We start from the raw sequence: 19395 nt of genomic DNA, 5'->3' as shown, positions 1-19395 counted from the left end.
TTATAGAGTTTGGTCTTTGTTCGTCGAGAAAGGACTTTACTTCTCAATTGTACACTCTTGTAGAAGATTGTACCTTCTCTATTGAGCTCTGCAGCACGAATTATTTTCTCCAGCAGTAGATTGAAGAAGTCGCATGATAGGGAGTCTCCTTGTCTAAAACCTCGTTGGTATCGAATGGTTCGTAGAGGTCCTTCCCCATCCTGACGCAGCTTTTAGTATTGCTCAATGTTGGTTTACACCGCCGTGAGAACTGGTCCAAGATGTGACGCATGGTGAATATCTGGTCAATTGTTGATTTTCCAAGCCTTAAGCCACACTGATATGTGTGGACTTCGCTCAATAGAACCTTATACATATGTGATATTGATGAGGCTTATCCCACGATATTAGGCGTAAACCCTTTTTGTAGATTGAGCAGAGCACACTGAAATTCCAAACGTCGGGCATGCTTTCGTCCGACCACTTTCTATAGAGAAGCTGACACATGCTCCTAATCGATTCTTCGCCACCGTTGGGGTACTAGTTTACCTTGTTCACCAATTTTATTTAAAATGATACGAACTTTTCAACATATCTAGCATACTGAATTAACTCCGTCATATCTCGATGAAGCTTTGACTAGAACACGTAAATTTTTTACTCACAAAAGCTACAATAATGCATTCTTCCCCCATTTGGGTAACATAATACTCCAAAACCATTATTAAATACTTTTGTACACTCTTTGAAAAAACTTTATTTTCTTTTTTTATGGCAAAATTTTTGAGTTTGAAACTTAACTAAAGTATGTTCGTTAACGTCAATTTAATATTTATCACACCATATTTATATTTAGTGGTTTACATATAACATATAACAGCTTCAAGGTCAACAGCTTCGTTTGCAAAACCACAATTCAGTTCAGCACTTTGTAAGGGTTCAAGATGCTATTGGGATCCAAAAGTTGCTTCAATTCGCGCATCTTCAAAATGGCCGCTGGACTTTTACTGTATTTCAAATAGTTCTTCTTCAAAAAGCCGATACCATGTTCCGCGCTAATGCTGCCCTTCACTTGGGATGTATACTCGTAGACGAAGGGTTCAATGCACTTGTAGATTTCTTGTGTGAACTCGGGGCAGCAGATATTCAAATGTAAATTCGAATCACCTGTAAGCATTGACATGCTGAAAACCATGCAGATAACTCAGAAACTAACCGAAACTCACCCAAGTGTCCATAACCACAAACACGTGTCGCCAAATTTCCCACACGTTCCTGCATCACCTCCACAATATGGTAGAATTCACGCAGCGGCAAGGAGATGTCATATTTGAAGCAGAAGCCATCCTCGATTAGCGCAACGGGCACCAATTCACGCAACTTCCAAATCTCTTGCATTTTACCCACTTCGCCGGTGATGGTGCCGTCAATGATTTGTCCTTTCTCCATGCCATTTTCGAGGAAACGATTGAATTTCTCCATATCATGCTCAGCATTGCTGCCAGACGTCTCGATCAGCATGTAGAAGGGATAGCCTTCGATTGGTGAGCTAGAGGTCAGAGTTAAAGTGGAGAAAATTTCAAATATTGCTCCTTTAAAGGTTCATTTGACGAAAAAAAGACGCTTACTTGAGTTTAAAGTGATTAACGCTGGCATCCAAGGAATTGGCATCGATCAACTCGCAGGAGGATAGAATTTCACCCAAGAACTGTCGAGAATCGCGGAAAGTCTTGAGCACGTCATCGAAGGAGGATAGACCTGCAGATGTTAGGGTATAAAGAGAAGACGACAAAAATTTATTTTTGATTTCATTATCTGAGGTTATCTGAGATATCATTTTGAGATGAAGAAATTTTCAAGACTGTCAATTTTAAGAGGTTAATTAGGTAAACTGGCTGATAGGAGACGAGAGTCTTGAATAATCCCACTTAGACAACATAAAATGTGAGTCCTTTGTGATGACAAGAACTCCTAATTTTGGATCTACTCCTAATTTTGGATGTACTGATAAGAAACTAATATCAATTCTGATCAAACTGGGTTCGCCGAAGGTGTGGCTACCGAAATATTTCAGCCTCAATCTACCGAAACCTGATGAGATTGCCAAAAGTGCCATTTGCTTGCCTACCGAAGTTTGGGAAAAGCCGCTAAACGATACGCAATGAAATTTCCTAAAGTGCTGACAGACGGATCTGGCTAAAATGGAATGCTTTGGGGACATGGAGGATTGCCGAGATCATGCGCAAGGGAACGGAAGTAAAACACGGATGCTTTCTACTCACACAGTCTTGAAAAAACTGCAGGCCGGTTTTTGGCCTAGTCAAAGTTAACGATGACACATGTAGAAAGCGCAAGTAAGTAGGAGAGACGCTGGAAAACTTCTCTCCGGTCTTATCTAAAACTCTGCTTAGATATCCAAGAGCTTCGCACTACAAGGGACTGGATGAAGTATCAGTTTTACACATCAAGACTCTATTAAACTTCACAAAAAAGGTTGACGTCCTGTACGATGTAAACTTCGGCGCATATACGTATTAAAATGAAGCTCTATCCGGCATTACAAAGGTCCTGTAGGTCCTGTACGTCGTGTCGTGTCAGTCAGTATAATCTCACCGAACCCACCAAAAACTAGACAGTAGAGAAAGTGTGTAGATGTTTTCTCCTCGGCCTCTTCCACACAACTTTGACAGTCCGGCTTTATTTTTAGCCTCGCCGCATGAATACCTCTACGACACTGCTCTGTTGGAACTTCCGCCATTGCGGCCAGATGAATCTTGACAAGAACAAGCGAATGCTATAGACCTCTTACAGTCCACTCGGGAATATTGGCAGCTATGTCGTCAACAAATCCGCCGATATTGAATGACAAGCTAAACACTAACTGTCTACAAAGGCAGCCTTCCTTCCTTTGCTAGGCTTGACGTTCTTATGCACAACAAATTCCTTACCCAAAAAGGCAACATGCTGCGCCTGTGACTGCGGCGCACACAACATGGAAACCTTGGTCACCACACCGAGTGTACCCTCTGAACCAATAAAGAGATGCTTCAGATGATAGCCGGTGTTATCCTTTTTGAAGTCGGACATGAGATCGAGCACATCACCGTTGGCAAGAACCTGCAAAAACGAAAAATTATAGAAAACAATTTCAACTGCCAAAAATTGGAATACCTACCGCTTCCACACCCAGAACGCTGCCGTGCAGATTACCATAGCGCAGCACACGCAAACCGCCGGCATTTGTCGATACATTGCCGCCAATATGACAACTGGACTTGGCGCCCAAATCGAGTGGCACCACCAAACCCAATTCCCGTGCTTTCAAATCCAAATTCTCCAAAATACAGCCGGCTTCGCAAGCCGCTATGCCCGTGATCTCATCGATATGTAGAATCTTATCGAGACGCGCCAAAGACAAGACGATTTCATCGCAAACCGGCACTGAACCGCCGACTAAGCCGGTGTTGCCACCTTGTGGGCAAACAGCCAATTTTCGTTCGTTACAGTATTTCAATATGGCGGATACTTCCTGTGTGGAGCTGGGTCGCAGCACCAGTTGGCTGCTACCTGAAGAAACGAAGAAAAGACGGTTCTTACAAATTATTTTCTTCGTGCTGAGGGGTGGTGTGACAACGTACCGCGTACACTGCGCATAAAATCTACATTGTAGCCCTGCAAATCGTCTTGCACGAGGTGATTTTTCCCCACGATGGACTCGAAGAAGGCTATATCCTTGCCTTCTAAGGTGGCATAATTGCCACGTTTTACATTGTGACGCACCTGCAACGGAAAAGGAAAACACAAACACACATAATAATTTTTTAAAAACACACACAAATACAGGAGAAAATGGAGCCAAAGGAAAAGGCTGAAAACCACCCCTAATGAGTTTTCCTGCGGCTTTGTCTTTGCTTTTGTTAACTTGCATGTGTTAGTGTGTGTACGACATGGTGTCGTTTGCATGCACCCCAAGAAAAGGGGTGTCCGAATAGAAGCATAAAAGCAGCAACAACAAAAACAGCAATGAAAAATAGAATTTTAAAAGGCGGAGCTGGCCCGTTTAACAAATGATAACTTAAAAGGAAGAAGAAGAAGAGATGGACAATTTTAAATTCAACGCCAGTCTTACTAAACTTCACATGTCTCGTATTCCATGGTCGTTCTTGTTATTGTCAGCAGCCGAATAGAACGTGAGCAAACCCATAAGCGACCCGATTCTCTGATAATTCGATTTACTGTTCATTCGACAGATATTTGTGTCGGATTCTTCGGAAGCTATCATTCTTAGCAACTCACCTAAGTTCGATCACGAACAAAGAAATGTTGATAAAATCTATAAGTCTTTCCTCTTTGCGGTAATCTGTTACCTACACTAACTCGGATATATTCAAATTTGGTTAAGAGAAAACTAATTTAGTCTTGTTCAACTGGGAGTTCGAAATAATTTCATTGTCTGGATATTTTACTACATCCTTCACCTTTCAACATATTTTATGGAAGTTTTGAGACAGTCTTCCTGTCTGTCAGCTCTCAGCTCCATCTTTCAACATATTTTTCTGGAAATATTAAGACAGTCTTCCTATCTATTAACCCTCAGCTCCATGTTTCAACATATTTTTATGGAAATTTTGAGAAAGTCTTCCGATCTGCTACCTCTCAGCTCCAATCTTCAACATATTTTATGGAAGTTTTGAGACAGTCTTCCTGTCTGCTACCTCACAGCTCCATTCTTAAACATATTTTTATGGAAATTTTGAGACAGTCTTCCGATCTGCTACCTCTCAGCTCCATTCTTCAACATATTTTATGGAAGTTTTGAGACAGTCTTCCTGTCTGTCAGCTCTCAGCTCCATCTTTCAATATATTTTTCTGGAAATATTAAGACAGTCTTCCTATCTATTAGCCCTCAGCTCCATGTTTCAACATATTTTTATGGAAATTTTGAGAAAGTCTTCCGATCTGCTACCTCTCAGCTCCATTCTTCAACATATTTTATGGAAGTTTTGAGACAGTCTTCCTGTCTGTCAGCTCTCAGCTCCATCTTTCAACATATTTTTATGGAAATTTTGAGACAGTCTTCCGATCTGCTACCTCTCAGCTCCATTCTTCAACATATTTTATGGAAGTTTTGAGACAGTCTTCCTGTCTGTCAGCTCTCAGCTCCATCTTTCAATATATTTTTCTGGAAATATTAAGACAGTCTTCCTATCTATTAGCCCTCAGCTCCATGTTTCAACATATTTTTATGGAAATTTTGAGAAAGTCTTCCGATCTGCTACCTCTCAGCTCCATTCTTCAAAATATTTTATGAAAGTTTTGAGACAGTCTTCCTGTCTGTCAGCTCTCAGCTCCATCTTTATACATATTTTTCTGGAAATATTAAGACAGTCTTCCTATCTATTAGCCCTCAGCTCCATGTTTCAACATATTTTTATCGAAATTTTGAGACAGTCTTCCTGTCTGCCAGCTCTCAGCTCCATCTTTCCCTTAGATACCTATCAGTTAGTGGAGAACCTTATCCTGCCTATCATATACCCAGTGGCGTAGCAAAGGGGGCGAAGGGGGCCGTCGCCCCGGGCGCAACGTCTTGGGGGGGGCGGCGGCAAAACGATCTTCGTTGTTTTTTAATATTCAGAAATGCTTTGAATGTAACAAATACTTTTATTTCTCCAAAAATGGTATTCAAAAACTCCAATTCGGGCAAAAATTCCTGCAAATTGTGTCAAAAGTGTACAAGATATAGGGCGAAAATGGGTTTTTTCTATGGCTTTTAATAAGATGTCTTGTAAATTTACTATCAATTTCCACAAAAACCGTATTGTGAGAATTTTGAAATTTCAGAATTTACGTAAGGCCGATGTAAACACGAGTTAAGGTAAAAAAAAACCTCAGAGATAGAATTTCCATCTTCCAATCGCTGCTGAATCGCAAGCATCAAGTGATCTAGGCTGGGTCAAATATGACAAACTCAAGCGGAAACGGTAGTGTCCGAATCGCAATGAATCGTCGCCAAGGTTGGATTGACGAGCAAGAGATTTTGCTAAGTATTGTGTGGGATTGGAAGGGAATCATCCACTATTAACTGCTCCTCACTTAAATCGGACCAATCAACAGTTGGACCGTCGGAAAGAAACAATCGCCCAGAAATTGCCAGCTGTCGCCAATTGGAAGGGAATTGTGTGCCATCAGGACAGCGCCAGGCCGCACCAATTGATAGTGGCTCGCCCGAGGCTCCGAAGCTTATACTTCTTCTTCTGAACCTGCCACCAAGCCACCAAGATATTACTACCAGTTCCTGCTTATGGCGCATGATTTTGTTGGTGAAAAATTCGTCTTAAGAGAAACTTGTGAAAATAGACTGTCCCAGTTTTTTGCAAAAAAAATAAATTAAATATTTCAAAACTATTGATCTTCGTCAGAACTGATAAAAAAGCATCAATTTTTGGAATAATGCATTGTGGAGTGGCGAAACAAGAGTTTATAGTATAGGAACAGATCGTGAGCGGAATCGCTGCGAATGCTGGAAAAGGTTTACAATGGTTCAGTTTTATCAAAAACAAAAACCTATGACTGGTACAAAGCCTTCGAAGACAGTCGAGAGATCGTTGAAGACATGCCTCGTTCTGGACGATCTTTGACCTCTTCAACTGATGAAAATATTAAAAAAGTGAAGGATATGGTGCTTGAAAATCGTCAGGCAAGTGCTAAAGAGATGGCAAGATGAATGTTTTAGTAACGTGTTCTTGCTCGACTCGTCCCGAATAAGCTGAATTTTTTTTAAAAAGAGTACGATAAACAGATCTTTTTGGGCATGCTTGATCGTGTAAATTCCGATCACACATTTATGTATTATAACTGCCGATGAGACATTTCCGTACATCATTCTTGACGATTTCGTTCACTTCATTACCTTCGATGCCTTTAAAAGTAAAGTTGCTTGCTTCTGGCAACACTTTTTCCTGCTGCCCTGCTTCTCAACACACTTCTGGCCGATATGCCTTCATTGCTGCTTGGCTGTCTGTCCTTTATGTGGATTTCCATACGCCTGTCCACCATACAACTGCACCGTAGAGCAGAAGTGGCCTTACAGCTGTGTAGCACAAGTGCCAACTAGAGCCCCCATGTTATGCCGAGCATCTGCCTACGTGCATATACATAAAGCATTGCTGACTTTCCTCACTCTTTCTTCCAGGTTGTGCTTCCAAACAGTTTGCTGTCCAAGACTACTCCAAGGTACTTGGTGCGGTCTTTGAGAGAGAGTTGTGTCCCATTTATAGACGGGAACCTCAATAGAGGATTTCTTGTGAACACCAGCAGATCCGTTTTCTCCGGGTTCACCCCAGACCCGCTTGCGATGCCCAATTCTGGACTGTAGAATTGAGAGAGTGGTGGTCATAGTATTGCTAATGGTCTGTAGACACCTTCCCGTTATTAATATGGCAATGTCGTCCGCATATGCCACTATCTAAGGGGCTTTGACTTCCAGGTTCCTTAGCAGTTTACTCACCAATAATGTCCATAGAAGCGGAGATAGCACTCCACCTTTGGGAATACTCCTATTCCTTGGTCATTTTAGCGTCTTTCCATTCTGCTCTTATTCGTCTAGAGAGACGTTGAACGCTCCAGAACTGTACAGGAATGCTTTGCTCTTCATTATATTCAAAAGCCCTTTCGATATTAAATACCAGTGTATGCTCCTGCTCTACTGATCTGCCTTTTGTATGTGCGCGCTGCGCCTTGGACAAACTTCTAGCGTTTTCAGCCGGAAAAAGGTTAAGCTTATAGGCCTAAACTCTATTGTGTAGATTAGGTTGTTTCTACCTGCCTTCTGTATGAAAACTACCCTAGGCTCTCTCCATGAGTGTGGCACATAATTGAACTTCATGCATCCCCTAAAATTCGCCTTTAGCGACGGATAGACGGATAGACAGAGCGTATTCTGTAGCATTGCTCGAATGATTCCGTCCGTACCGGTAGATTTCTACGGGTAGAACATGCTGCCAACATTGTAAAAGAGTGGCTGCTCGTTGTGTCTCACATACACGAAATAGCGAACAAAGTGGAGAAAAACTATCATTATATTATGTATGTATGTAAGTATGTATATATTTTTAATTTTTGCTATTCAATTAAAAAATAAAAACAATAGTAAGATTTTCTTGGAATTTTGGAAAAAAAAGTTGAAAAAACATTTTTTAATTTCAAAATTGAAGTAAAGAGAATAAAAAGGGATAAAAATTAAAAGATTTGCATATTTCGTAATAAAACCCTATAATTAAAAGCAACTAAAAATACAACAATAATACAAAAGAGCTAAAAGGTGTTAATATTTCATTTACAGATTTCCTCTTCAAAAGATAACCAAATTGTAGAACACGAAGTACGCTAACGCGTGAAAACTTAAATTTTTAATTATAAGCTTGGAATTCATTTTTTTCAAGCAAGTTTAAAAATAAATGTTTTACACGGTTTTGGGTTAATTTTTTTTTAATACGGCATTTGGGATTAAAAAATTAAAAATTATGTTTAATTATTATAAGACATTCGGGACTAAATCAATTATTTTTTCAATGCTTACTTGCAAGCCTGTTTGTTACCTAGAATATAATTAAATATGGTTAACGGTTTCTAATCAGGAGTCTACAATAATTTTCACATCTAATTGTTTTTAATATAAATATGTATGTATGTATGTATACATTTTTTTAATACCAGTTAACAAATATGTATGTGCATACATACATATGTATGTATATGAATATTTACCAACCTGTGTCAATTCCGGAATGCCCGAAGCTTTGTATGTTCTAAAAAACGATTTCACCACATTCGGTCGTAGCTTAAGCAGTCCAGTTGCCGACATTTTCTGAAACCGAAAAAAATTAAAATGAATATATGAAAATTTCGCATGTGTATGAATGGCCATTTTCTATTTGTTAAACAACCCAAAAAGGCGGCCTTTAACTTTTTGGTCAGTCAATCATAAATTTAAGAAAGAGATGGAATGATATGCAACGGTATATTCACCTACAACAAATGGCTGCAAATAAAGAGTGTAGTTATGGCAGCAAGCAATATACACTCTCTCTCTTTATTAGAAAGGTTTGCCTCTTCAAACGAAAGCCAGCAGAAAACAAATGTCAGAAACGAAATCCACACAAACCACAGCCAACTTTGTGCACTATTGCATTGGACGTCGTTTGTTGACATTTCGTTGTATCTTTGTACGCTTTTCGTCTAATTGTAATTTCATTAAATCTTTTTTTCTTTTTCTAATAGAAAGTGTAACTGTAGTAAAAATGTTCATTGCAAAAAAGCGACGTTATTAATATGATGTTAATGTGGTTGTTTATATATTGTTTATAGTGTGGTGCATTTAGAACAAGAGGAAAGTAATTAATTTTTGCTGTAAATGCATTTGAAAACGAAAGAGACGCGTTCTCGGCTATGTATTCGTTTGTGTGCGTGCATTTTTAATTAAACACTGTGCTAGATTTCTCGTATTTCAAACGTTTTTCTACTTGAAATCCACGATTTTATTGCAAGTTTTAATCTACTACTATATACAGAGAAAAATTTGTTAAATTTTTGTGTAATCTATATACAAAAAAGAGATAAATGCCTGAAGTGAACTGCCAGTTATACTTTGGTTTATGGTAAGTAAACTTTGTGACTTAATTTATGTCTGGTGTCTGGCCGAGTGGCAGGCAGTCAAATTTTGTGGCAGGTAAACAAGCAACAGTTGAAGTCAACCACTGGTGGTGGTGGGCACATCATCTAATTACTAGTAGAATTATAAATGCATTGGTACAATGAACTCTTGTATAAGTTTATGAGAATGTTTTGTGTGTGTATTTTTTTATGTGGAGCAAATGTGTATATACGGTGGCGATTATTAATGCACAAACATTTTCGGCAGTAATTAGATATGCTTTAGTTTGTTTTTGTGTGGTTTAAGTTTAAGTTTGTTTATCTTGTGGTTATTATTTTTGCAAATATTTATTGTTATTATTTTCGCAATTTTAGTGCATGACAACACGAGCGTTAGTAAAATTTTTGCAGAAAAGTGTTTTGCCGACGGCTTTTGTGAATCGAAATTTGTCCATAAAAAAATTATGGGTTCGAAATGTGCGACAAAAACTTAATTTTTACGTTTTTGGATTTAATATTTTTTATAAATATAACTTCAATATGCACTACACATTAATCAAGATTTTTAAGGGACAACTTTGTGGATTATCATCTTCGTGCATATATAGCAACATATAATGAGATTTAATTATAAACAAACATAATACACATATGTACATATGTGTATTTGTATATTTGTCATAAACCTAAAGATTCACTATCAAGTCCTCTTTGTATATACAAAATCCTTATCGCTTGTGATGTTGAGATGATTGTGCATAATTGCTTAATGTCTAAAATTAATTTCACGTATTAGCACTGTTTTAGCTTATTTTTTTTAATAACTAATGTTCTGTTATCAAAAGCGGTGTCGCACTATAACTTATGCAATAAATAAAATTGTTAAAATGATGCACTCAAAATTCGAGTGTGGCTTAATAAAAAATTATATTTCTGTCTGTATTGATAAGCGTACTCATAGCAAAATGTTTATGATTTTGTTATCGTACTGCTATATATAGTACATTCATTAAAGGATTGTAGCTACCGTTGTGCAAAAGATTTAACACTTCACACAAAAAAACCCCTTAGCATTTGTTATGGAATGCAACATTTTACAGGTGTAACAACCCTGCGCTTGTTTACAATTCTTCTTCACTTAACTCTTACAGCGTTCGTGTGTGTGTGTGTGTGCGACATGTAAACAAACAAGAGCATACGTCAGAAACTTGTTATACACTACACAATTTTCACATATTTCTAACTATAAATGTGTGTTCATTCATTAATTATTATTCTTATTTAGCTTGCATTAACTTGAAGCCGCTTACTTTTTACTTACTTTCACCTTTTGTATAAGAAATATCACACACAACTTATTTAAAAATTATAATACAAAACAAAAGCAAGTCACACCGTTCAATGGTTGCGTTCGACTAGAGAAAATTTTGCGCATTCAAGCAAATGCCGTCTGTCTCAGCTGTGAAATCAAGCGAATTAGAATTCGATGAAAATAGAACAAATGATAATAGTGAATGCGCCCAAGAATTGTGAAAACGCGTGATAAAAACAACGGCAAACACATTAGAATTGTCGGTGTGAAATCCTTGGTGATAAAGAATAATAATCGATTGATTTTCTAAGTATCGATTGTTATTATTTGTATTAGAAAAAGTTTTTGAAAAGTTTTATTGAAGAAAAATAATAATTTTAGGGTATTTATAAAATGGAATTATGGACTTTATTTAATTTTTATTATAAATAGTTTTTGGAAAGTGTTATTCAAGAAAACAAATAAAAATTTTTAAAAATTTATAATGGTATTAAAAAATTCACGGTTACAGTAAATATTTAATGCTTTTTAAAAACGTATTTTTAACCCTTAAATAATATTTCAACTAGTGTTAATAACTAATATTCAAATAAAGCAGTTGAAAGAGCTTGAAATAAATAATCGATTATTCCAGAAGTGTCAGCACTATATTAATTAAGCTCCATAGATACATACATACATGTGTATAAGTGTAGCCAAGCAATAACTATACATACAAAATTACAGTGAAGCCAGAAAACATTTCAATTAGCTACCTTTATTATTATAATTAGCAATATAAACATATTGTTGTATATAATAGCTACAGTTATTAAAATATCCAGGCTTTCAATAGTTATTCCTTTGTGCTGTTTTTTTATAATTTAATTTCTAATTCTGTTAAATTATTAATTTATGTGACAACCTATATTTTTTGTTAATAAATATTAAAATCCAACTAATATAGTCTTTACTGTACTGTATTTTACTATTCAGCAGCTTATCAAATAAGAACATTTATGCGTTTGTTCGTCAGTCAGCGTTTCTTAGTGGACAAATAAATATTTAAGATAAAGCAGAAACTGGCTAAATCAGAGTTGCCATCTCGTATGATTAAGTTATTTGTATTGCTTAAATGGTACTAAACAATCTTATCTTGAGGCTTGTAAAAAATAGTGAGAGAAAAATAATAACAAATATTTTAATGAATTAAAATTTGTTTGAAAATAAAAAAATAATCGGAAGATGGAAATTATTTTTTGCTGATTTCATTATACATATACCAATTCAATCTGCTCAAAATGCATTACTTTATTTAATTTTTTTATAATCTTTAAAAAAAATTATAAAAAAAAGTTGAGGTTCATTAGTCTTGCATATGTATGTATTTGTGAACCAACTGACCAAGTTTGACTCCGACTGACAAAAAGAAAAAATTGTTTCACATATTTGAATACAAATGTTTGTTTGTTTATTATAAAATTGCTTGCCGATTCACTTTGCGTGATTTTTTATTATATTTTATTTACTTCATTCAATATTCTCAACCAACATCTTTGTTTTTGTTTTCTCAATTTTCATTATTTTTCTTAATTTTGCGTCTAGTGGCAATACCCTCCTACTATTGTATTCAGCTATTTTGCTATTAATTTTGTTGTTGGTTTATTATCGTCATAAATCATTGTTCCTCCAACAAAGCCGTAAAAGATTTTGAGTAGCGGCGCGTGTAGGTATTATTGCTCTTTCGTTTTACACCATTTTCGCCAAATAAACAATAAATATCACCATAGTTGCAGCGTAGCACATACTCACCAGAGTGAGTTGAATATATCAACTTCTGTGAGATTCTACATATAGCAATCGTGGTGCTGTTTAATTGTTTTGAAGAGAATTGTTTCCAAACTAATTTCTCTTCACCAGTTTAGAAAGCCACACCCAACGGACCGGCATAATTTACGTACCGATGTGTATAACTTTCCTCAATGACATAAAAAAGCGACGGCATGTTTGGTGCTCAATTACGTTGTGTTGCTGCTTGCAGTTGTAGTCATTGGTAGCTCATGTGACCGGCGAAAGAGTTAGGGTTTCATTTGCTGCAGCCGAGGAAAACTATTTAAGCGAATCGCATTGAGCTGCTTTTTCATGGAAATGAATGTTGTACATACATATGTACATGTATGTATGTTTATTAAAAAGTAATAATAAAAGGCAGTTTATTATAAATGCATATTTTGAGGTTATGTTTATTTCTTTTTTTATGCAACACACATACTTAGTATAGTTATGTAATATGAGTGTTAATTTAACACCTTATATGGGTTTAATATACCCTTGGGATCCAACAATTTCTTCATATCACGCATCATTGCAATCGCTTCCGGTGACTTGCTATATTTTAGGTAATTCTTTTTGATAAAACCGATGCCGTGCTCAGCACTTACGCTGCCTTTCAGTTTGTGGGTATACTCGTAAAGAAAAGGCTCAATTTTGTGGTGCAGTTCGTCGGTATATGCCGGACATGAAACGTTCAAATGTAAATTCGAATCACCTAAAAGGAAAAAAATAAATAGTAAATTATAAAAAATATTATTGAAGCAAAAAAAATGCATATAAAATTAAATTTTATCTAATTTAACCGAAGCTGACACATTTCGAAGTTCCCTACTTCTTTAAAGAAACTTTTTATCAATCGAATAATATTTTTAGGCTTTTATTTTTTGACGATAATCTCTTTCAAATGCTGGTCTGCGGCTGCGGCTCCGATATTCCATCCGTTGAGTCCAATTATCGATGACTCATTCGAGCATTTCAACTGGTAACTGGCTAATGACAACAGTGACGTTTTGCTGCAAGGCCTGAATCGAAGCGATATTTTCCCATAGACCTTAGACTTTACATATCCCCACAGGAAAAAGTATAACGGTTTGACATCACACGATCTTGGTGGCCAATCGATCTGTCCAAAACATGAAATCATCTGCTCACCAAAGTGTTCTCTCCATCCAATCCAATTGATTGTTGCGATGTGGGGAAGTGGCGCCGTTTTGTTGAAACTAAATTTCGTCGAGATTACACGCATAAATCTAATAGCCGGTTATCATGCCGCGATTGACGGTAACGTTTTCACCGGCATAATTTTGAGGAAATATTGACCAACAATCGGCCCCCGCCCACAAACCACACCAAACCGTTGTTTTTTTAGGATGAAATGGCAGATCTTCAATCTCTTCACGTTGCTCTCCGTCCCGAATGCGGCAATTTTCCTTCTATACATACCCATTGAGCCAGAAATGGGCCTCATTGCTGCACAAAATTTGGCCCGAAAACGTCGAATCTTCCTGGAACTTTTTAAAAGGTCATAGCGCGAAGCAATGTCGCTTGGGAAGTTATAGCGAACTCAGTTCTTGCAGTTCTTACAGGTGTAAGTCCTTCCCGTTACCCGTCCCCTCTCCCGGATCACCCCTTATAAACTTATTGCACGCTGTTTAAAGGTATGCAAGTTTTTGTACTTACCCAAATGTCCAAAACCTGTGACTCTAGTTGCCAGCGGTCCTATACGTTTTTGCATAACCTCCACTATACTATAGAAATCGCGTAACGGCAACGAAAGATCATAGTAAAAGCAATAGCCATCTTTGGTTAAAGCCATCGGTGCCAGCTCGCGCAGCTTCCAAATTTCCTGCATCTTACGCGCTTCAGCCGCTATGGTACCATCAATAATTTCGCCCCTTTCCATGCCGATTTCCACGAACTTATTAATTTTCTCCAAATCATGTGTGCCATTGCTGCCAGATGTCTCGAGGAGCATATAAAATGGAAAACCATTAATTGGTGAGCTAAAATAAAATGGTATTGCATAATTTTGAATTAAAAAACTATAAAAATTTAAATATAAAAATGGTGTGTGCATACTTAAGTTGGAAATGTTCCAAACTGGCCTCCAAAGTTGGCGCATCAATCATTTCGCAAGCCGATAAAATTTCACCCAAATATCGTTTGGCGCTTTTGAATGTTTTCAACACAGCATCAAAGTTGGGCAAACCTTAAAAATCGCTTTTAGACTTAAAATATAAAAATAATGAAACAGTTATCGTAATTACCCAAAAAGGCCAGATGCTGTGCCTGCGGCGCTGGCGCACACAAAATGGACACTTTAGTCACCACACCCAAGGTGCCCTCTGCGCCAATGAAGAGATGCTTCAAATGATAGCCTGTGTTGTCCTTTTTGAAGTCAGACATCAAATCTAAAATTTCACCATTCGCCAGTACCTAAGCATATACATACAAGTATATATGTATGTGTATGTACATATGTACATATTTCATAAAAAATTAACGACTTATTACTCACCACTTCCAAACCCAACACGCTGCCATGCAGATTGCCGTAGCGCACTACACGCAAGCCACCAGCATTGGTGGAGACATTGCCACCAACATGACAGCTAGACTTGGCACCCAAGTCTAAGGGCACCACTAAGTCTAGCTCTCGCGCTTTGTTATCCAAATTCTCCAAAATGCAACCCGTCTCACATGCCGCTATGCCAGTAATTTCATCAATGTGCAGAATTTTGTCCAATCGGGTCAGCGATAGCACGATTTCATCGAATACGGGCACCGCACCGCCAACCACACCGGTGTTGCCACCTTGCGGGCAAATAGCCAGCTTACGCTCGTTGCAATACTTTAAAATGGCAGAAACCTCCTGTGTGGTACCGGGTTTCAGCACCAGTTTGCTATTACCTGTGGTTGCATGGGTAGTACAGTTAATTTTTATTATTATTATTATTTTTTCAAAATATCTATACACTCGTGATCCGAAAAATGCTATAAGTGCTCAATAAGGTATAAATATATGTATGTATGTACATTTAATAAGTAAATAAAAAGTAGTTCAATTTGACTGAGCATTCAGAAGTATTCTCATAGTTTGCAACAGAAAGGTTGTGGCGGAGTGGGGTAGTGCACAGAAAGGAAAATAAATAAGGGCGCCCTACAAGTTGGCAACCTTTCCTTTTTGCTTTGGATCCTAGTGGTGAACGAACTTTTGAAACAACTTGAGCATAAGCGTTTACGATCTAACCCAAGGGTATTTAAATGTGATAACCAAGTGGTCCGTTTCTCTCGGATTAGTCATAAGTCCAAATAAATTTGAGCTAATTTTATTCACTAGGAGATACCTGATGTTACTCTTCTCCTGTTGAGAGGCTATATTCTTCAACAGGTGAACGGTCGAAGTAACGGGTTTTTCAATAAGAGCGCTAAAAGATTTTTTTTTTTTAATAAAATATTAATGAAATTCTTTATTCCTGTGAAAGTACATTCGATGGCATTATGTATGGAACTCGATTTCTTTTGCATGGTCACTACGGGCACGCTTGCAGATGTCCAGACGCTGAACCCATTTTTCGACGGTTTTGAAGCATAAATCGGCCGATACTGCTGCAATTTCACGTCCGATATTCGTACGAAGCTCATCAATCGTCGCTGGCTTGTTGGCATAGACCATAAACTTGACGTAGCCACACAGGAAATAGACTAACGGCGTCAAATCGCACGACCGAGGCGGCCAATTGACTGGGCCATTTCGTAAGATAACACGTTCACCAGTTGGTTTTCAATAAAGCGGTTGTGACATTCGCTGTGTGGCTTGTGGCGACGTCCTGTTGGAACCAGATCATTTAATTCCGGCCAGAAATATTCGGTTATCATTGAGTGGCAGCGATTCTTATTCACACCATAAACCGCACAAAAACGTAATTTTTTCGGGATGCAATGTTGACTCACTGAGTTCGTGCGGATTGCTTATTAACGAAGCCATTCGATCAGAAATGAGACTCCGAATTTCGGTAGTAAATTTAATAATTTCAACTCGTTTTTGGATCGGATATCTTTCTACGATGAAATGGCAAACCTTATTGAAAAGAAATGTCAAAAAATGCGGAAAAAATATGTCGTCATCCTGTTCCTATCGGTCTACTTTTGTAGCGTCTCTATTGAAAACCCCGTTACTTGGGGCTTATACTTGATAGGAAGCTCTCACGGAAGCCAAACATCGAGGAGAGAGTGAGGCCTTATCAGTCAACTGTTGTAGAGGAGCAATTGAGAAGAGGTCTGGGGGAAGACACTCGGTAAAACCACACTAGCTAAGCTGCTGGAGCGAGTTTAAAGAGTGGTCCTCATCGGCATCTGTGGTGCAATAATGACAACCAAAACAATGACACACAATGCGATTCTAGACGTTACACCTGTAAACAGGTATGTTTAGTGGGTAGGTGATTGACAACGAAGGCTGCTATTAGACTTAGGAAAGCAAGGTATATTATCACTGAAATTCTGAACTGCTTCGATTGCATTCCAAACAATCTCGATTACTGCATCCTTCTCGGCTCACACACCTGCCATGGATTTGTGGATGGCGTGAAGCCATTGGAAAAGAGGTGCGGCGAGCCTTTTTACTGATGAATTGAAGTTAAGAGAGAGAGTTGGATATGGCACCTGTGTATCTGCTCTCCATAAAATCTAGTTTAAACTACTTTTCAGAACAATGCATATGCGATCCATCAGATGTCGCCATCGTCCATGCCTCTACACCATATAGGACGGGAATGATGAGTGGCTTGTAGAATTTGGTCTGTGTTCCTCGACAAAAGACTTTAATTTCCTACTCAGTCCGAAATAGCACCAGTTGGCAAGAGTGATTCTGCATTGGATTCAAGGCTAATTGATATTAACCGCCTGAAAAAATTTATGGCAAGCTCAAAACACTTGGTTGATCTATGCAGATATGGTGATTTGCTTTTAGAAGTTTTCGGTTAACATAAAGGACGAATATCTGTCCAAGTGGAATCCATCAATTTTGGATCAAACCCACGACCTAACCGAACTAGTTTAAATAATCTCGAATGCAATAACGATTTGCAAAAGAACTCTTAGAGCTTTGACTAACGGTTGCTTTTTATACCCTGAACAGGCTATATTAAGTTTGTAACATCCAGAAGGATGCGTCGGAGACACTATAAAGTACATACATATATATAAATTATCAGTATGTTGAGCTGAGTCGATTTAGCCATGTCCGTCTGTATGTCTGTATGTATACGAACTAGTCCCTCAGTTTTTAAGATATCGTTTTGAAATTTTGCAAACGTAATTTTCTCTTCAAGAAGCTGCTCATTTGTCGGAACTGTCGATATCGGACCACTATAACATATAGCTGCCATACAAACTGAACGATCGCAATCAAGTTTTTGTATGGAAAACTTTCACATTTGACAATGTATCTTCACGAAATTTGGTATGGATTATTTTCTATAGCAACAATGTGATCTCCGAAGAAATTGTTCAGATCGGTTAACTACAGCATATAGCTGCCATACAAACTGAACGATCGGAAAAAACGTTCTTGTATGGAAAACTTTTGCATTTGATGTGGTATCTTCACAAAATTTAATGGGTTACTGCTTAAGGGGTTAGGGGTAGTCAGAGGCACGAAAAAATGAGAGTTTTCAGTATTTTGTTTATTATGTATTCTAAAAGCTGCACAAATTTCATTAAAATCTGCTGAACGGTTTTCGAGTTACAGTTGTCACCGGTTCAAAAAACATAGTTTTGAGAAAAACGCGTTTAAAGTTTCACACTAGCGCTTTGAAGTGCCCGAGCTCTCTTTGTTATTTGTCGAATAACTCAAAAACTAATTATCGGATTAACGTGAAATTTTCAGGGAATATTTTTAAGATATTACACTTAACGAAAATGCAAAAAAAAATTAATTTTTTGAAAATTCTAACTACCCCTAACCCCTTAAGGTAATAATATAATCTCCGAAAAAATTGTTCAGATCGGATTACTATAACGTATAGCTTCCATACAAACTGAACACATAGTTACTAAAAGAAATGCACCTGTGAAGGGTATATTAGCTTCGGTGCAGCCGAAGTTAACGTTTTTTCTTGTTTAGTCGTAAAAATGCCATATTGGAACCTTCCACAGATGTCGATTTTTACAGTTTTTAATAATATCTCAAAGGATGACTCTTGTCCTGGCTACAAAAATATCTTTTCCAGAATTTTTAAAATTACAAAAATAAATTTAAACACTGATTTTAATAAATTAAACATCCCTTCTAACATTAGTTAATACCATTTCCAGCTAATCTAGTTAAATTTTCGGATTATTCGAAATAAATATAATATTACCGGGTTTCTATATACAGATGCTCTCGAAAAAGTTTGTTTTTTTAACAAAAAAAATTATTCTAAAAAATATTGTAATATTTACTAGACCTAAATTTAGATGTAAAGTGCGTCAGAACGTACCTCGTACAGAGCGCCAAAAGTCCACATTGTAAGCTTGTAAATCTTCCTGTAGCGCGTAACGTTTACCAACAATGGACTCCAAGAAAGCAATATCCTTGTCTTCCAAGGTGGCGTAGTCGTTGCGTTTTACATTGTGACGAATCTAACAAAATACTT

General features: G+C 37.4%; 2 protein-coding genes across 4 annotated transcripts in view; both read right to left on the bottom strand.

The window, feature by feature from the left end:
* Positions 1-708: 708 nt before the first annotated feature.
* Positions 709-11169, bottom strand: LOC126758554 (D-2-hydroxyglutarate dehydrogenase, mitochondrial-like). 2 transcript variants are annotated; one of them, XM_050472870.1, is made up of 8 exons: positions 10941-11169; positions 8750-8845; positions 3618-3759; positions 3155-3546; positions 2928-3096; positions 1608-1737; positions 1206-1528; positions 709-1146 (listed from the first exon to the last, which is right to left on the bottom strand). In XM_050472870.1, the coding sequence occupies exons 2-8, from the start codon at positions 8840-8842 to the stop codon at positions 896-898; spliced, it is 1500 nt and encodes a 499-aa protein (XP_050328827.1). In that variant the 5' UTR covers positions 8843-8845; positions 10941-11169; the 3' UTR covers positions 709-895. The 2 variants fall into 2 exon arrangements, with proteins under 2 accessions (XP_050328827.1, XP_050328826.1); XM_050472869.1 differs by having other exon boundaries at positions 10952-11168.
* A 1964-nt stretch (positions 11170-13133) lies between these two features.
* Positions 13134-19395, bottom strand: part of LOC126758555 (D-2-hydroxyglutarate dehydrogenase, mitochondrial-like) — a 27998-nt gene continuing 21736 nt past the window's right edge. For both annotated transcript variants that reach the window (XM_050472872.1, XM_050472871.1), the window contains exons 3-8: positions 19240-19381; positions 15273-15664; positions 15022-15190; positions 14834-14963; positions 14435-14757; positions 13134-13469 (exon numbers count right to left, since the gene is read on the bottom strand). In XM_050472872.1, coding sequence (XP_050328829.1) covers positions 13219-13469; positions 14435-14757; positions 14834-14963; positions 15022-15190; positions 15273-15664; positions 19240-19381 — 1407 coding nt within the window. In that variant the 3' untranslated portion in view covers positions 13134-13218. The remainder of the gene's footprint in view (positions 13470-14434; positions 14758-14833; positions 14964-15021; positions 15191-15272; positions 15665-19239; positions 19382-19395) is intronic.

Source organism: Bactrocera neohumeralis, chromosome 5, assembly GCF_024586455.1.
Source record: "Bactrocera neohumeralis isolate Rockhampton chromosome 5, APGP_CSIRO_Bneo_wtdbg2-racon-allhic-juicebox.fasta_v2, whole genome shotgun sequence".
NCBI lineage: Eukaryota > Metazoa > Arthropoda > Insecta > Diptera > Tephritidae > Bactrocera > Bactrocera neohumeralis.
Note: the sequence above shows the minus strand (reverse complement) of the source record. Positions and strands in the feature narration are given on the sequence as shown.

Bases quoted from the DNA above. Each gene is read 5' to 3' on its own strand.
- LOC126758554 (XM_050472870.1), bottom strand. From the start codon at position 8,842: ATGTCGGCAACTGGACTGCTTAAGCTACGACCGAATGTGGTGAAATCG. The intron at 1,738-2,927 runs GTAAGGAATTTG...TAACATCTGCAG, and splicing joins GCAGCATGTTGCCTTTTTGG to GTCTATCCTCCTTCGATGAC. The intron at 1,147-1,205 runs GTGAGTTTCGGT...CAATGCTTACAG, and splicing joins TTGTGGTTATGGACACTTGG to GTGATTCGAATTTACATTTG.